Below are 16,159 nucleotides of genomic sequence, written 5' to 3' on the forward strand. Positions count from 1 at the left end.
TAAGATTCAATGTTCATGATAATGATGTATGTTAGATAAAGTGCATTTTTTCAAATTTATTTTCATACACAGGTATAACGTTTATTCGCTAAACAAATTGAAACCTGTTTCTTGTATCTAATTCTTTTTCTAATTAATATAATCTAAAATGTTTATAATAACTAAATCATTGTCAACAGAAATGCATTTTTAATTGAAAAGTGTAGCAAATGTCGGTAATGAAAATGAAGAAAACAAATAATTCAAATATGTTTTCTGTAATCCAGTGAGGTGGACACGGTACATCTAGAATACATACAGCCGTACACATAGACATTGGTTTAGTAGAAATGTGAGTCATAGATAGTGGCCGGTTCCGCCCAACGGGTTGATCGTTGCTTCGCCGGCGCGTTCAGCACGACGAAAGATTGCGTTCCCGCTTTAGCCTTGTCGATCGCCTTTTTGTGTGTGTGCGTCGGAGGCTGGTAGGTCGGTTTCCGGTAGGCAGCATTTGCCTCCACTATCTTCGACCGATTGCGCACGGTATGGGCGTCACCTTTTCGGTGCAGATCTTTGTAGAAGATAACCGGCTCATTTTCCCGCTGAATGGCAATGATGGGCGATTTGGCGCGCCGTCCATGCTTCGCTATCCGCACCGGCAGCTGGACCGGACTGCTGGCCCTTGCTTTTACGGTGGTGGTGGATGTACCGTCGTGCGTGGTGGAGGAACTACTTCCTCCGCCAACATTTTCCACGTGCACCACCGGGACGGGTGGCATTGGGTGCGCTGGGTCGGTGGTAAGCTTGCTGTCTTGGAGTATTTTCTGGGCCAGCAGACTGCCCCTCTCCTTCGGTGGGGACCGCTTCTTTATCATTAACTCCCGCTGCGCCTTCCGGTACTCGGGCTGCGACACGAACTTATCGATCACGTCGGGCTTTGAACCGTCGGTGGGAGCGGCATGAACGTTGTATTTGACGGGCGATGGAGAGCCGCGGTGAAGCCGACGCTGGGGCGGTTTTTCGTACACGTCCTCCAAATTTATGCTGCACACCGGTTTCTTTACCAGCGGTCTCGTACGTGGATAGTCAACGTAAGAGCAGCTGTTGGAATGAAAATATTACAAAAATAAATAAATTGAATCGTTGTTTATTGTTTAATCTAGAGATGGATAACTCTGATTCAAATTCATGAATCTATGAAATCAATAAATGAATCTGAATCTCAAAGATTGACATTCATGAATCATTAAAGATTCATACATCTTTCTATCATGAGTATTTGAAAATGAAATTATTGATTTATTATAGAGACTAGATAGATATTCATGATAATATCTGAAGGAGTTATGCTTATCTTTAGATTCGTGAATGTATAGAGATTTATGAATCGAAAAAGATACATAACTCTAACGATTCGTGAACCATGCAAGTTTAATGAATCTTATGGGTGATTTCCTGAATCTTTAAAAAAATCACGAATCTTTACCTATTCATGAATCTTTAGAGAATCGATGCGAAATTTGAAACACTTATCGCTGAAGTTTCATATGAATGAATCTTAACGTAAGATTCGTAAAACACAACACTAGTTTAAACCTCACTCTTCATCGCAACTTACCGATACATCGGCGTGTAGTCCATGTCGCCCTGCATCGCCAGAAAGTTGTCCTTCGGTTTGGCCTTCTCCGGTTTGCACGTGATGTGCGGGTTTCGGAAACTGTAGCTGTACTCCGGTTCGCGCCCAAGAAAGTCGCCCTTGAGCGACAGATTGTCCTTGCGCACCACACACTGCGAGCGCCATTGATCGCTGGCCCCGCCCGTCGGCAGCTCCCGGTAGCTTTCCTTGTACTCGGGCCGGAACTCGATCGTACCGTGCAGGCTGAGGTTATCAAACTTCCGGATCGGAGCACTCTTGGTGAAATGGTCGTAGTACTTGTAGCACTCCTTGTACTCGGACGGTGCCTCGCGAAAGTTGCCAGTAAAGGCAATGTTGTTCAGCTGCGGTGTCGAGCGCGACTTGTCGCCCGCCAGCGGAAGCGCGAACTGACTTTTGTACTCCGGCTCGAACGTGGCCTCGCCGGTCAGTCTTAGATTGCTGCGCGTAAGCTGCTCCTTGTTGTGCAGCTTCGAGTCGGAGGCGCTCAAATCGTCACGCTTTTCCTTCTCCTTGCGCTTGTTTAAATTCCGGTACCGGTGGTCCATCGTTGCCGGCAGAAAATCGTACGGCAGAAAGGCCGACTTGTACTCGGAAGACGCGTTGGCAAGTCCGGTACCCCGGGACCCGCCGTCCGGCAGCTTGAAGCATTCCTCTGGCCTAACGGCAGGTGGTCGAGATCTGTAACCGACAGTGAAACGAAGAACAAAATAAAACAATGTCCTGTTAAAGCACAAGTGGATCGCCTCATATATTCGGCCATACTTCACGATCGTATCCTGCGAATAGCTGACAAACTTGGAGTGATTTTCCGACAGGCCCTTCATTGTGCCCGGTTCAATGTGCAACGAGGTACTGCGTCTCAACGGAAGTGCTCGTTCGTATGCCGCTCGGCGTTGAAATCGGTCGGCGTACTCGGTTGCTTTTGCATCGACCGCCGATGGCAGTGAAGGTTCCGATTTGTTGTACAGCGAAAAGTTGCTGCCCAGATGTTCTTAAATAAAAATTAATATAAGTTAATTTTGTAATCAATGATACGATTTCGAGATTTTTCTGGTTACGTACTGGCGTGATCTTGTGAGAACTTTCGTTTACGGTAGCAGTTCAGTTCGTCTACCGTAATGTACTCGTGCGGATGCTTGACTGCGAAACGTTCTTGTGTGTACCACCAACTGCCGGTTCCTGTAAGTTTCGAAAATGTTTAACGAGCTTTATATTTGTAACACAATGGATTTTTTACAATAATTTTTGTTCGGTTTGACGCTTTTATGTTTTAACTTTAATTAAAATCATTAAATATTGCTTATAGTTAACACTTACTATGTCTTAATCGAGGTATTTCAGGCTCCGACACAAAAACATTCCAGTCCAAAAAGTCGCGACTGTTGGACCTGCGAATGAGGGAAAGAAAAAAAACAAAATGAAAATCATTAATTCAAGCACACAGCACAAACCCATGCCCTTCCGTGGTATCAGGACGAAAATCAAAACTCCAACTTAATTGCACCAATAGTCCGCACGATTTACCTTGTAGTGAAAAATCAGCTACTCGATTTTGCTTCACTTTATCTTCAGATTATAGTAACGTTTTCGTCCTTGCGAAACTTTCCAAAACTCTTTGCTTCAATGCGATAACATATCGATACATAACTAGCGCACGGTACCAGTTATGATTGAAAAACTGAAACGAGCGTACCGCAAACAAATAATCAACGTTGCGTTCCTGTGCATTGATCCAAATAAACGTATGGCTTGGATCGCTAAGCAACAGTGCCATTATTTACTTTAAGGCACCGTTGGCAAGGCCAGTAGGGGGTTTTCCCAGCGAAGAAGGTGCAGGAAGCGGTGAAAGGTAATGATGCTAAGGCGTTTCCTTTGTACGGCATTTCAGGTGTCTAACAAAGAAATTATAACATTTAACCTAGTTTTAGCATAGATCATGCGTTTCACTTGCTTGGTCTGTTTTGGTCAGCCATTGGTTCGCTCGGTGCAATCAAACACCTCAACTCAAACCAAGCTGTCAATCATTGATGCGGTGTTGGTTGGGTTGAATTTTACTATAAACAACGTCCTGCAACAGTGTGAACATGGAAGAGTTGTTTGGCTCGAAGGAACTACTTCTGCATGTTCTTTTTGAATGAAATTGACGGTCAAAGTTTGTGGAATTATTACTTCATGCCTTTAGGGAGTATCATGTACGATTTAGACATATGTGTTTTGAAGTAATTTCGAGTAATAAAGTTCAACAGCTTCTTCCATAAAAGCTATCTTAAAAAAAGGAATCACATTGCACAGGCTTAAAGACTTAAAGGCCTGCGGAAAGATACGTTGGGTCATACAAGACTAGACATGGTTCACGCATGAACTAAACTACGCAAAAAAGCACCTTTTAGAAGAAACAAGATACAGAAAAATATTAATTTTGAATAACCAGCCTTTCAATCCAAACTCACTGACACGTGAACCAACAAATATATGGTTACTTATGAAAAAAAAAGAATGCGCATGTAACAATCGCATAAACTCAGAGAGTACGTTGAAGTTGAGTAGCTTGGTGGCCTATTTGTGTTAACGTGTTAACTTCTACAAAACCGTAAGGATTTGATTCCCAATTGAAAGTGACGACAGTGAAGTCGCTTGATACGCTGCATGACCGTGAGATCGCCGTACATCTCGTATAGCTCATCGTTATAACGGCTCATCCATTATCCTTCCACATATACAGGACCAAAAATCGTTTTGAGTATCGTCTTCTTTTTTTATAAAAGAAAGTCTTTATTCGCGTGTACAGAACATGTTTTATTTACCAGGGTAGATATTTACAAAATACTCTAATATAGCTATACATTTACAAAAGTACTGCACGCTTAAGGACGACTAAATCTATCTCATCATCGTTGTTATCAACGATGTGGAAAATGTAGTTATCAAACAACCTAAGATTACATACACACATTCCCGGACTAACTCTTGGTAGTTCTGGAAATTGCAGACTATTAAACAGATATTGGCCTCCTGGAGCTATTGAAACAATTGTTTGCTGCAGCAGTGCCCAAGTCAAACGCGGCCACGAGGGTTTCGTCAGATTTCGTTCAGAACATTCTTTAAAGTGAACTGATTTCTCAAGCTGTAGAATGACCGGTTGGCGCGCAACTCGGCTTCCATGCAATTGTCGTTGGTGACCTTTGACCCTAGGTGAAATCTGGGACGATTTCAAAAGTGCGTTCACCTATCTGTACGTCACGCCTACATAAGTTTGGATTTGTTGCTGTTAGGGGTTTGATGTGGCCACCATCAGTTTGGTCTTTACCCCGTTCTCCTGTAATCAGAGGTTCTTTTTCGCCTGTTCGATCCCTTGGTAGGTTTCTGCTACATAGGAGAGCCGCAGACCAATGATGTCTATATCATCGGCGTATCATAGTTGACTTACAGGGTTTCCCACGATTTATTGGTAGATTCCCATAGTTGGTTGTCATATTTTTTTGGTGTGTTCCAACGATTTTTTCGCCGTTTCTCTTATTTTTATGGATCAATTGTATTGAATTCTAAACGGACGATACCAATAAATTATGGGAACGAACCCAAAATCTATCGAATTTGAAGAATAAAACGTGAGACGAACCCAAAAAAATATGCGAACTGACCAATAAATCGTGGGAAACCCTGTATAGAAGATTGTTCCCGAAATCTCCACCCTCGAGTCCACGTCAGCCCATCCCCCTGGCGCAGACCTTTGGTGGTAGCAAAAGTCCCTGGGAGTTTTCCTTCCACCTTCACCTGGCAAGTGACGTTGGTCATAGTCATTCTAACTTGCCTTATCAGTTTGAGCGGGATTCCAAAAGAACTCCAAAAGAACTCGTAGCGTCGTAGGCTTTGAAGTCAGTGAAATGTATGACAAATGAAAATTTCCAGTGAAATCAGTAGTAGTGAAATTCAACTCTTTTAACCACGTTTTAAGCCATTCTCCGATAGCAAATAGAGAATAGTGTGAAACTTGAATAAGAGAGGACATTAGAAGTACTTCCTTCTTCAATGAACTCATGAGAGAAAATTTGATTAGATGGAAGATGAACCAAGTTCCAAAATTTATGTAAGAAAGACCTGGATCAGTGAAAGTTAAAATTCCACTAGAAAAGAGAATTTTTGTTATTATTCTTGTTATTTAGCGTAATAACCTTAATCGATGGTTAAATGCTTGCCTAAGCTTGGCTATCTGTGACTTATTGGGGTACTTATAGCAGAAAAGTATCGGGGACTAGTCCTTTATATAAATCAGACTTAAACCCATAACTCATAAAGTCGTGTTAGTGACAATGGATTTTTTATTTGGACTATCTCTAATTTAGAATATCATACAATCACGAACAGAAGATGATAAGACGCGTGGAAACAAAAACGAACAATGGCAATGAAATGTGAAAATTTAAGCTTCTCAACTGCAAAACAGAGCTTTTCTCGTGGCGTGCGTGTCTTTTAATCACTTTGATACAAATTTGGTTAAACCGGCATCACAGAATACGAATTGATTTCCATAAATGAATGATTATTTTTTCGTTAAAATCAGCGAAAATATTTACTATAAAATCTAGTACCTAGAAAAAGGGCCGTAGTTTATGAACACAATACATGTTTTATCGAAGACATATGTTTAAGGTTCATTCTATTTTTGCTATAGGACGCTACAATTGAACGAAAGTAACAAAAAGTGTTGTAATGATCCACGTCTTGAGAAATAGTTAGATTTTGTCGCTACCGTGGTCGTCAGCAAGAATTTAATATTTCCGTTTATATAAGTGTTGATGAAATCGTACACCTAAAAGAAAGCATATATTTAATGATTGTATAGCCAAAAAACAATACTCTGAATTTTTGTATGATAAACAACTCTTGTATAATAAGATCACACAGTGAGAACTATTTGAAATTTGGTTTTAAGCAATTGATGTTTTACATAAAGACATTTTGTGCGTAAAATTTAATAGATAAACAAATTAATGGATCCAAATATACTTTTAGTGTAAATTTTATAATCTTATTAACCTTGGACAGCACTCATTGTAATGGTTGTGCAATATTATGTAAACAACCATGAACAATGTTAACGTGAATTCAAAAACCGTCTTTAAATATTTAGTGCCTTCATAGTTTTTAACTCGATAAACCTAGAAAAAATACTTCCAATTAGTTGTTTGGAACATAAACATGTTTTTTTATGTGCGATTTAGTATTACCAAAACTGTTTACGGTTCAAATTTGCTTTTCATTTTCATGCTACATCAATTTGTACCTAAGGTGGGCAAAGTTTTAGCCCTGACAAAGTATGTTTTTCTGCATTACTTTCTCTCCTGCAAGCTGCAAAACGATGCAACCTTCAAACTTTTCTCCGCAAAAGCCCCAAACTGCTGCTGTTTGGTCGATTTGTCGTTACTCTCCACTTCCGTTTCCATTCATCTTGGGCACACTACGTACCTACGTACGTACCTCACTCGCACGATTATGCGGGGGGAGCTTCAATTAGGGAGCCGGAAATGTTACTTACACGATTGACCCACTTCTACCCACCAGCTGAAAGCTTGCAAAAATTGTACCATCAATTTAGAATGTCCTTCGGTTTGGCGCCTGGGCCGCAGCGAACAGCGGACACAGTAAGTGGCTGAAGGCAGTACTTAGCATAGGTAGTTTAATTAAATCGTTGCGGGAAATGGATGTTTTACCACGATTACATGACATTACGGATGATAATGGTTGATGAGAAAAAGGAAACTGAAACTGCTTACCTCGTTGCAGGTCCATGCTGCCGATGTTTTAGGCGCACCATTGTGTGAGATTAATAATCTATCTGGTTAGTGTAACAAACTTTCAACGATAATATTAGTAAACTATTAGTTTGCTATCTGTGTAACAACACGTTCCAAAAAGGTACAGCAATCAAATGCTATTTTTATTCACATTTCTATTTCCATCCACCGTCTCACTGGAAAGCCTGTCGAATGTCACAAGGCTATTCCCTGTACCCGTACACACAATCACATACAATTGTACAACAAGATATCACCGTTAATATTTGACCATTCGTTTAAAAATGCAGCACACAAGGTTAGTTTTCTGTTTTTTTAGTGTCTTAATTGAAATATTCTCACGAAACAATCGTTACGTTCGAGATATATCATTTAACGCCACTTCGTTTTATCCCTTTGATAACGAATCACTGGAAAATACTGTAGCTCGACAGCCAACACACCGCATTGGTCACTGAATGTTGCTTTATTAGCGTAAATTTCCCCTGCATAAAATACCATTCCTTGTAGGATAAGGATAACCTGGCCGTTAGCCACACTCCTACGAGTGTGGCTCACCACACCACCTTGGGTTTTATTGCTACAAAACGGCATACCACCGAACCGTTTATCACTTCATTCGTGCATGTGGAGTTCGGGCGGGTTAATATCCACGACACAAACGATGTTCTCCAACCGCGCGAAGGTCCTTCTCTCCCGCACGCACAGTCCCCATTGGCCCAAGTCCGTCCCAGTAGGACACATCCGTCGCGTTGGCCCGCTCAGGCGGTACTAAATCCGACCACACGTTCGTCAGTCAGTCGACGGGTTGTGTGGACGCTAAAAATAAATTAAACCGACCCAAACGGGCAGACCACTCGGCCGACCACACCGACCCATTAGTGCCACTCATACTCTCCCTTTACCATTCGTTCGGAATGCCCTGGAGCGTTGGGTTCCAGCAGGATCGTTCCAGCGAAAGTCGCGGGTCCTCGCTGGCACACACACACACACACACACACACACACACACACACACACACACACACACACACACACACACACACACACACACACACACACACACACACACACACACACACACACACACTTATGTGTAGCTGTGGTTCTGGTGGCTAGCTGTACCTACCTGCAAAAAGGAAGGAAAAGTCACGCCTTGACCCTACCATCTCAAGGCAATCCAACGGTGGTGCCCTAACGGATAAACTAATCGTTATTATTTCCCATAGCCCTTACAGTTCAGCCAAAACGATGTATTAGTAAGAGGGGTGAATTGGTAGAAGGCTCTTTCCTTTGAGAAAGGATTGAACGGGAGTGAGTGGATGAAAATGTAGAAGAGGCATAGCAATTTCAAACTGTTTGACAAAACTGTTCAAACAGTGCTGCGTTGTCCCAATATTTTATTAAACCCACCCATGGCTGTTTGTCTGTTTACCTAGAATTCCTTTGAAGTTGAAATTTAACCCAGCACATGACTTTGAACATAATGATCCATTTTTATTGAAGGTATGATTTGAAAGGAAATGACCCAAAGTCGCCACCTCTGGCACCTGATTCGAATCTGCTACTGGTGTTTTTTCCTCCTTACAGCTGTGCATCATACGTCACGTCAGGGCCATTTCTTTGACCTGGCGAATTATCGCCGAAGGACCGACCTGTTCGCGCAAACATCGTGTCCATTCGGGCGTGCAAACAAGTACTGACTCCTTGTACCGGGTGGAACGAGACGAACTCCGGATACTGATGGTGGTGTTAGTGGGGCTGTAGTAATAATGTAGCGTTCTATAAAACCAGTTCAAGGCTGTCAGCAACAGTTCGTTGGTCCGGGTACTGGTACTCGCTGGTTCGACCAACCCGCTCTACCAAGGAGGAGTTCCTCGTAGCCTCACTTTGGGGCTGCTTTTGGGGAAAAGATTTTAGAGCGCGTTAATGGCGATTTCGCTAGAGGAGGGTGGTGGGCAAAGTACATTGGAAAACATGGGCGTTGGTCCCAATGGTCGATTGGTGGTTTGGTTCTGGAGCATATTAGCGTCCGGTCACGGTCATATGGTGTAAGTGGGGGAGTCACGCCGCAATCTGTAAAATAATCTATTTAAGTGATCCGTTCCTGTTGGTATGGTGCCTAAGGTCAGCAAGCCTTCCCCTTTGCGAGTGGAAACTTGCAGATAGCCTAGCTGGTGCACGCTCGTAGCAGATTTCCTTCACTGTGCTGTGTGGTACTACTGATCGGGAGTATTTTACGATCGTCAATTAGTATACCGTTTTATTAATTAATTAGTGCGGAAGCCGATGACGAATGAGAATTTAATCTAGCTTCCTTTAATCATAGTTATTGGTAATTGGGGCGTTGTAAAGTGACGGTGTTTACTGTATACCTCTTCCGATTTTTTTACGCAACTGCTAATAAAATGCAAACTTTTCCTAAAGCACTGTTACACGATGATAAGGAAAAGGCGAAACACACGAATGCTCAAAATACATATCAACCAAATAAAAAGGAACAGGTTGTGAACATAAAACCAAGTCGCATTTTTCCGTTGCAAAAGGGTGTTAATTTCACGTCCTTGACTGGATCCATGAATGGTGTTGTCCAATGTTGGAATAGCACGTGCATGTTTGTAACGGCCAAAACCGACTAGTTGCCATTAGGAGAAGCATGAAATAAATTTGACCAAAACATTGTTTATTAAAACAATTAAAAACATAGTATGCTTTTAGCAAAAAAAAGGACATTGTCACGCACAATTCTTGACATTTGTTTGGCACACAGTTTCCTTGTCCTTCTGCCTGATTGATGGTTTTCTCACGATATCTGGTTGGGAAACAACTTAATCTCGATTTTATATGTCTGACTGACAATTTACCAGGGTTTTACAAATAGATTGAAAAAGGCTTTTGAGATTTGATCGGATTATTTGTTTAGTAGCTTAATTAGTAGCTGTTAGGTTATCAGATATGCTGATCTGGAAAACTATTTTTTCCTTAGCACACATTTTGTATCATTATATATTTATGTATCCCATTTTCCTGGTAGTATTGTTTATTCCATACTTTTTCTAATATATTAAATAATGTACAAAGCCAAACTTAAATTTAAATGGTTAAATAAAATGGTTCAACATGCTTTATTCGCAGAACTGTGGCCCTTACTATGGTCAAATATGAAACACAGAGATATCATCCAATAGCAGTTTGATAGCTGATTAAATGAATCTGAATCCGGATTGGAAAGATTCATGAATCTCAAAGATTCATGAATCTTCAAAGATTCATGAAACTCGAAAGATTCAAGAATCTCAAAAAATTCATAAATTTCAAAGGATTCATTAATCTCGAAAGATTCAATTTCAAAAAATTATGTATATTTTTTTTTCAAATTAATGAACATGTATTTCTTTAATCTGCTTGGTCTCTTATGTGACCTAAGCAACGTAAAAATTATCCTATACTATTATGAACAATTTTGGACAATCAAGAGTCGGGATGATTAAAAAGAGCTAAGGTGATTTTTAAAAGAGTCGATGATCAAAATAATCAAAATACATACACAATAAATACAATAATCAAAATACACTTTTGATTTTCACATATCCCTGTAAATTTTCCGTCTTCGTTTAAGATCCTCTTCACCATGTGCAATCATGTTATTTTCAGTACTTCTTAAATCAGTAATAGGATAGACTAATTAATATAGAATAGTTAAGGATAGCTTAGTTATTATGGGAAATGAGTGGAAACTGAAAGGCACACATATTAATAAATAATTGAATTGAGTTGAATTGAAAAGCAATGGTTCATCAGAGCTATACTGTCGCCTTTTGAAGTCTTTGCTTGTTCTTTTTCTTCTTCTTCCTCAGTTTCCAGTTGGTATATGTTTACTCTGGCCAGCAGATCGGAGGAGTCAATAGAGTTCGAGAGTGTTTTTGCCACAAATACACGTTGGGAAACTCTGCGTCGATATTTTAAAACAATCAATTAAGAATAAGAGATTCAGTGTTCCCCTTTTCGGCCAATCAATGATTCAATCTTCGAAAATAATGGCTAAATTCTTTTACAACGAGCGACAGCTTGTAGTGAGGAGCAAAACCATAGTAATTATTTTTCTAAGCGATAGATTTCGCAAAAAAACAACATTTACAAATAAGCATTTATTCCTAAGCGCCTTTAAATTCTCTCTAATCTGCCTTGAGACAGTATAATTTCCGATGAGGTATCGTAGGATAAAGCTGGGACATGTGGAAGGGATGTTGTGTTAAATCAATACATAGTAGTGTAAAGCAATTGTTTGGTGCTAGCGGCAAACAATGAAACAGCGAGTATACGATTGCTTTGGGAACATTCAGTTAATAAAAGCTGATTTTTGTTTTATTGTTTGTTGTTACAATTAGTGTAATTGTGATGCATTTCGATTTGCTCGAAACAACTATTGTGCACATTTCATTCTTTAAGCCATTGTTAAAGAACACAAAAGACACTTACGACAAACATAGCAACATTTCGCTCTAAAATTTATACATTTATTCACCATCAATATTGAGCCTTGCTCTGCAAAACAGCAAGCACAACACGAGATGCCTCAACGTCGCCTGTCCTTGTTGCGTCGATAGGATCGAGGAGATCGCGAGCGGGATCGTGACCGCGAGCGTGAGTACGACCGTGATCTGGACCGGCCATGGCGACGGGACGCACTGGAGCGCTTGGAATCGGATCGTCCGTGACTAGTCGACGAGGCGGTCGATTTTGAAGAAGAACGTTGATCACTCGACCGCCTGCTGCGATCTGGACTGCGCGACCTCGATCGTGAAATTGATCGTGAGCGGTGGTGAGAAGTTTGTTGCTTGCTGTGGTTGGTGGCAGGGTTTGAAATCTTAGATGCTGGCTTTGCAGCAGTTTCCTCATCCGATCCCCACAGATTATACTTGGAAAGATCCTCATCGCCTTCGTCTTCGTCGTCCTCATCCTCGTCGTCATCCTCGTTACCATCGTCATCGGACTCCTCGTCCTGATGTCTACGTTTCTGTTGCTCTTTTCGCGTACTGTTTCTCTGGCTTGCCTCCTCATCGGAATCGGTGCTCCGCCGTCGTTGTGCGGCACGGGCGCTTGATTCCTTCGGTTTTCCTTTGGGTTTCTTCCGACGTCCAAATTCATCGTACTCATCGTCAGACTCGACGCGATCCTTGTACTCGACAACGCCACGATCGTTATAGCCTCCTCCGTAGCCTGTAAAGTGGTCACACAAGCGGACGAAACAGTTTGATTCCATTCATCCGTTCCCTAGCCTTCATATATGCTTACCCGTCCGTTCCTCCACGTCGCAAAACCGTGGAGCGCTGCAGATGTTGCATGTGTGCCGTCGAGCCCAATTCACGTTAGCGCATTTATTGCATTGCCAGTCTTCGGCGCTGAACAGACCGCGCGACTTCTCGGCAGCTGCCTTGCCGATTTCGGTGCCAACTTTCTTTTTACCCCCGGCGCTACTGCTACCGCCCCCGTCGGAGTCGCTAGCCGTGGATCCATTTTTTGAACCGCTGTTGGGACGCTCCTTGCCGCAACGGTTACACTGGTTTCTTCGGGCAAAATTAAGATTCTTACAACTAATCACGGCGGACGGTGCGATGCAGTGGTGCGAATGGCGCGTTGCCACACCACAGTTTTGGCGCAAGCCATTTTACGGAAGGGTGCATGGAGAAGGCCAAAAACGTTAGATCCCAAAATAGTCTTCAATTGTGCTTTGAGAATAATAAATTGCCATCGGGGGTTTGCTTACTCGGGCTCCGGACAAGTCCAATCGCCATTCTTATTACTGGATGGTCGCTTTCCATCCGATTCGGTTTTGGTGTATCCGGCACTGCTCATTGCATTTACCTTTCCGCGCTGCCACCCGAGGGAGAAGGGGATGCACGACGCAATTTACCTGCCGTGTGCTGTGTCGGATCAGGAAATCCTGCTGAAAATTTAAATGCCTGTTGAGCAACACTTTTCCGTCGTAAGCTGTAAATTGTTTATGATCTATTCATCAATACTTTTGATAAAATCGAGCCTCACGATTTTTCTGGATGTCAGTCACTGTCAACAACACACTGACGCCTAAATGTCAAATAGGTTAATGCCAGGGGTGAGCAACCTTGATTTTTTCTTCAGAGGAGAATTGAAAAGTAACATTCCATGGCGCGCTACTTAACCGGGTACATTTTATCCAGTTTTCCGAATATCCGTGCTATTTAGAAATGACAGCTCAAAACAAAATTGGTATAATATGCTAAGCAGAAGGTGTGAAAACATCGTTATTAGACCATAATATCATAACAAAAATAATAAAATTCATAACTATTTTGGATACAGGTATTCCCCGATATACGCCATACTCTATATACGCGATTTCGATGTACGCTATTTTCTAAATTTGACAGTTTTTTGAGCAAATTGAACTAATTTTACACATTGAATGTCAAATTCAAAATAAATTCCTCTTTTGTCGAATTTTAAAAACCATTTTACAAGGTATAAAATTGTAATCTTCAGTTAAAATCAGATCAACTAACTAATTTAGTGGCTAAAACCAGTCACCTTTAGTGGTAAATTATACGAAAATTTTCTATAAATTGACTGAAAACCTCGAAATTCGACTTACGCTAATATTTGAGATACGCTATTGCATCCGGTCTGTATGAATAGCGTATATTGGAGAATACAGTAGAACGTCGATTATCCGGGCAGCTCGGAACTGGACGGTTGCCGGTTAATCGATTTGCACGGATAATCGGACAAGAAATGTCAAATTCATATAAAAATTGTAAAATTCATTAGTTTTATGATTAATTCACATTGTTAGTAGAATATTATGTTAATCAATAACTATAGGTTTAGTAACTGTTTATGAACAAAAATTAATTCCGAAAATACCACTAAACACTACAGAGCTGCACACAAAATTGGTTGCCTACTTGACTATCGCTGCAAATTTTCGCCGCATGTTTGAGCAGCTGTCACATTTATGCGCACGGTTAAGCCGCCCGACGGTTAATCCGCCCCCGGATAATGGACGTTCTACTGTACCTGTATTTTCCCCTCAACATTTGATTGATTTTTAAACTTCAAATGTTTTGCCATTCCCATACCTTGGATTTTGTCGCTCTATGTCTATTTGAACGGTTACAGCCAAAATATACTTGAATAATAATGATTTCTGATTGAATTTAGTTCATGTATGTACAGTTTAGTTCATTTATGTATGTACATCCGGATAAGCGAATAACACGGATAATGAATCAAATGATGTATTTTATCACCAATTCTTGATTAGATTTTGGAAAATTTTCTTATTTTTTGATAACAAAAAAAAAACCCAGTTTTTATTAATTTCATGTTTTTCCAATGAGAACATTTAAAATTTGTCATGATTTACAGAGTTTTTGTTATGACAATGTACTTTACAACCGTTTTTTTTTTAATATCCTCCTCATAATGCAATGCCACCTTTGCATTGAACTGTCATTTCTCAACAGCACCAAGAGAGAGAGAGCCCAAGCGCCCCAGATTAAGCTTAAACGACTGGAAAATCAAATATCCATAGAAAAAAAACGAAACCGCCATAGCTTCATTGGTTTGCTCAATAGATGGCGTATTACAACTCATCATTATATTGCTGTCCTTTTCTTGCAATGTGTTTTGACTAGTTTCATCTTCATATTGCCTTCTAATTTCCCGTGCTAAAATCTATATGAATGGTTGTGTGGTCAGATACGTGGATATCAACACCAACGACCATTACTCTAATCTCATTTGCTTCAGTGCTGGTGGTTTCCATTGAAGTTTAGTATTTAAATAATCGTATCGCTGTTCTAGTTCTAACGATGCATAACTTCATTGTAAAACCATACAACATTACAGAAGGAATGAGAAAGCTCTCCAAACGAGGAAGCTCGCACTGGTTGGGTATCCCACAAACAGATGGCGCCACCAGCTTTTTGCTATTTTTAGAATGCATGAGTCATTTGCCGTCTGCTAAACGAAGTCTTTCTATATTCCATTTAGGTTGATAGCCTGAGTCGTTTAGAACCCGTTTATTGGTCGTTTAGTGGATTTGTGGCACTTGGGAGACAGAACATTTAGTATGCAACCTTGACTTTTGTTATAGAAAATTTTGAACACGATTGTAGATTGGAGCATACATCATTCAATAATCATGGCAACACCGTACACAAATAATGAGGGTACAGATTTTAGAGGTTTTCCAAATTAGAGGGACACTGAAATTCACAAATCCACAAATGTACTGAAAATGAAGGGACTGTGACAAATATTCGAATAAGAAGTGGTTTTTAAATTGGAGAGGTCTCAAATAAAAGAGGATTCACTGTATTATAACTATGCATTACTGAGAATAAATTAAATAAATTAAATTGAATAAGTTAAATTGGAAATAAACTATATAAACTTTTTTGTTGGACAATATACAAAGATTCCTAGTGGGTTCCCAAATAGCCAGAATTGCTTAAGCAGCTCATTTAGGCACGCTAAAGATCGCTGCTCTAATTCGCCTTTTGCAGTAGATAAACAGCATCAAAGTTCTATGTGGGTCTTTCAAACAGCGCCTAAGCAGCTTCCTTATGCCACGATGCCAGGGATTATTTTTCTTTGTGTTTTATTTTCAAGCAAGCGTCATCGATGAAATAAACAACAAGATTTGTTTCGTTTAAACACATATGTATATTTTTAAATCCTTTGTA

General features: G+C 40.6%; 2 protein-coding genes across 2 annotated transcripts; both read right to left on the reverse strand.

Moving 5' to 3' along the window:
- Window positions 1-46: 46 nt before the first annotated feature.
- On the reverse strand, window positions 47-8,186 carry LOC121591994. The gene is made up of 6 exons (XM_041913143.1): window positions 7,411-8,186; window positions 2,954-3,024; window positions 2,699-2,815; window positions 2,399-2,627; window positions 1,598-2,314; window positions 47-1,080 (listed from the first exon to the last, which is right to left on the reverse strand). The coding sequence occupies exons 1-6, from the start codon at window positions 7,449-7,451 to the stop codon at window positions 321-323; spliced, it is 1,935 nt and encodes a 644-aa protein (XP_041769077.1). The 5' UTR covers window positions 7,452-8,186; the 3' UTR covers window positions 47-320.
- A 3,556-nt stretch (window positions 8,187-11,742) lies between these two features.
- LOC121594203 (zinc finger Ran-binding domain-containing protein 2-like) lies at window positions 11,743-13,523 on the reverse strand. The gene is made up of 4 exons (XM_041917252.1): window positions 13,454-13,523; window positions 13,198-13,377; window positions 12,726-13,024; window positions 11,743-12,650 (listed from the first exon to the last, which is right to left on the reverse strand). Exons 2-4 carry the CDS (start codon window positions 13,284-13,286, stop codon window positions 12,007-12,009), a joined length of 1,032 nt encoding a protein of 343 aa, XP_041773186.1. The 5' UTR covers window positions 13,287-13,377; window positions 13,454-13,523; the 3' UTR covers window positions 11,743-12,006.
- Between the last annotated feature and the right edge of the window lie 2,636 nt (window positions 13,524-16,159).

This window comes from Anopheles merus, chromosome 2L, assembly GCF_017562075.2.
Source record: "Anopheles merus strain MAF chromosome 2L, AmerM5.1, whole genome shotgun sequence".
NCBI lineage: Eukaryota > Metazoa > Arthropoda > Insecta > Diptera > Culicidae > Anopheles > Anopheles merus.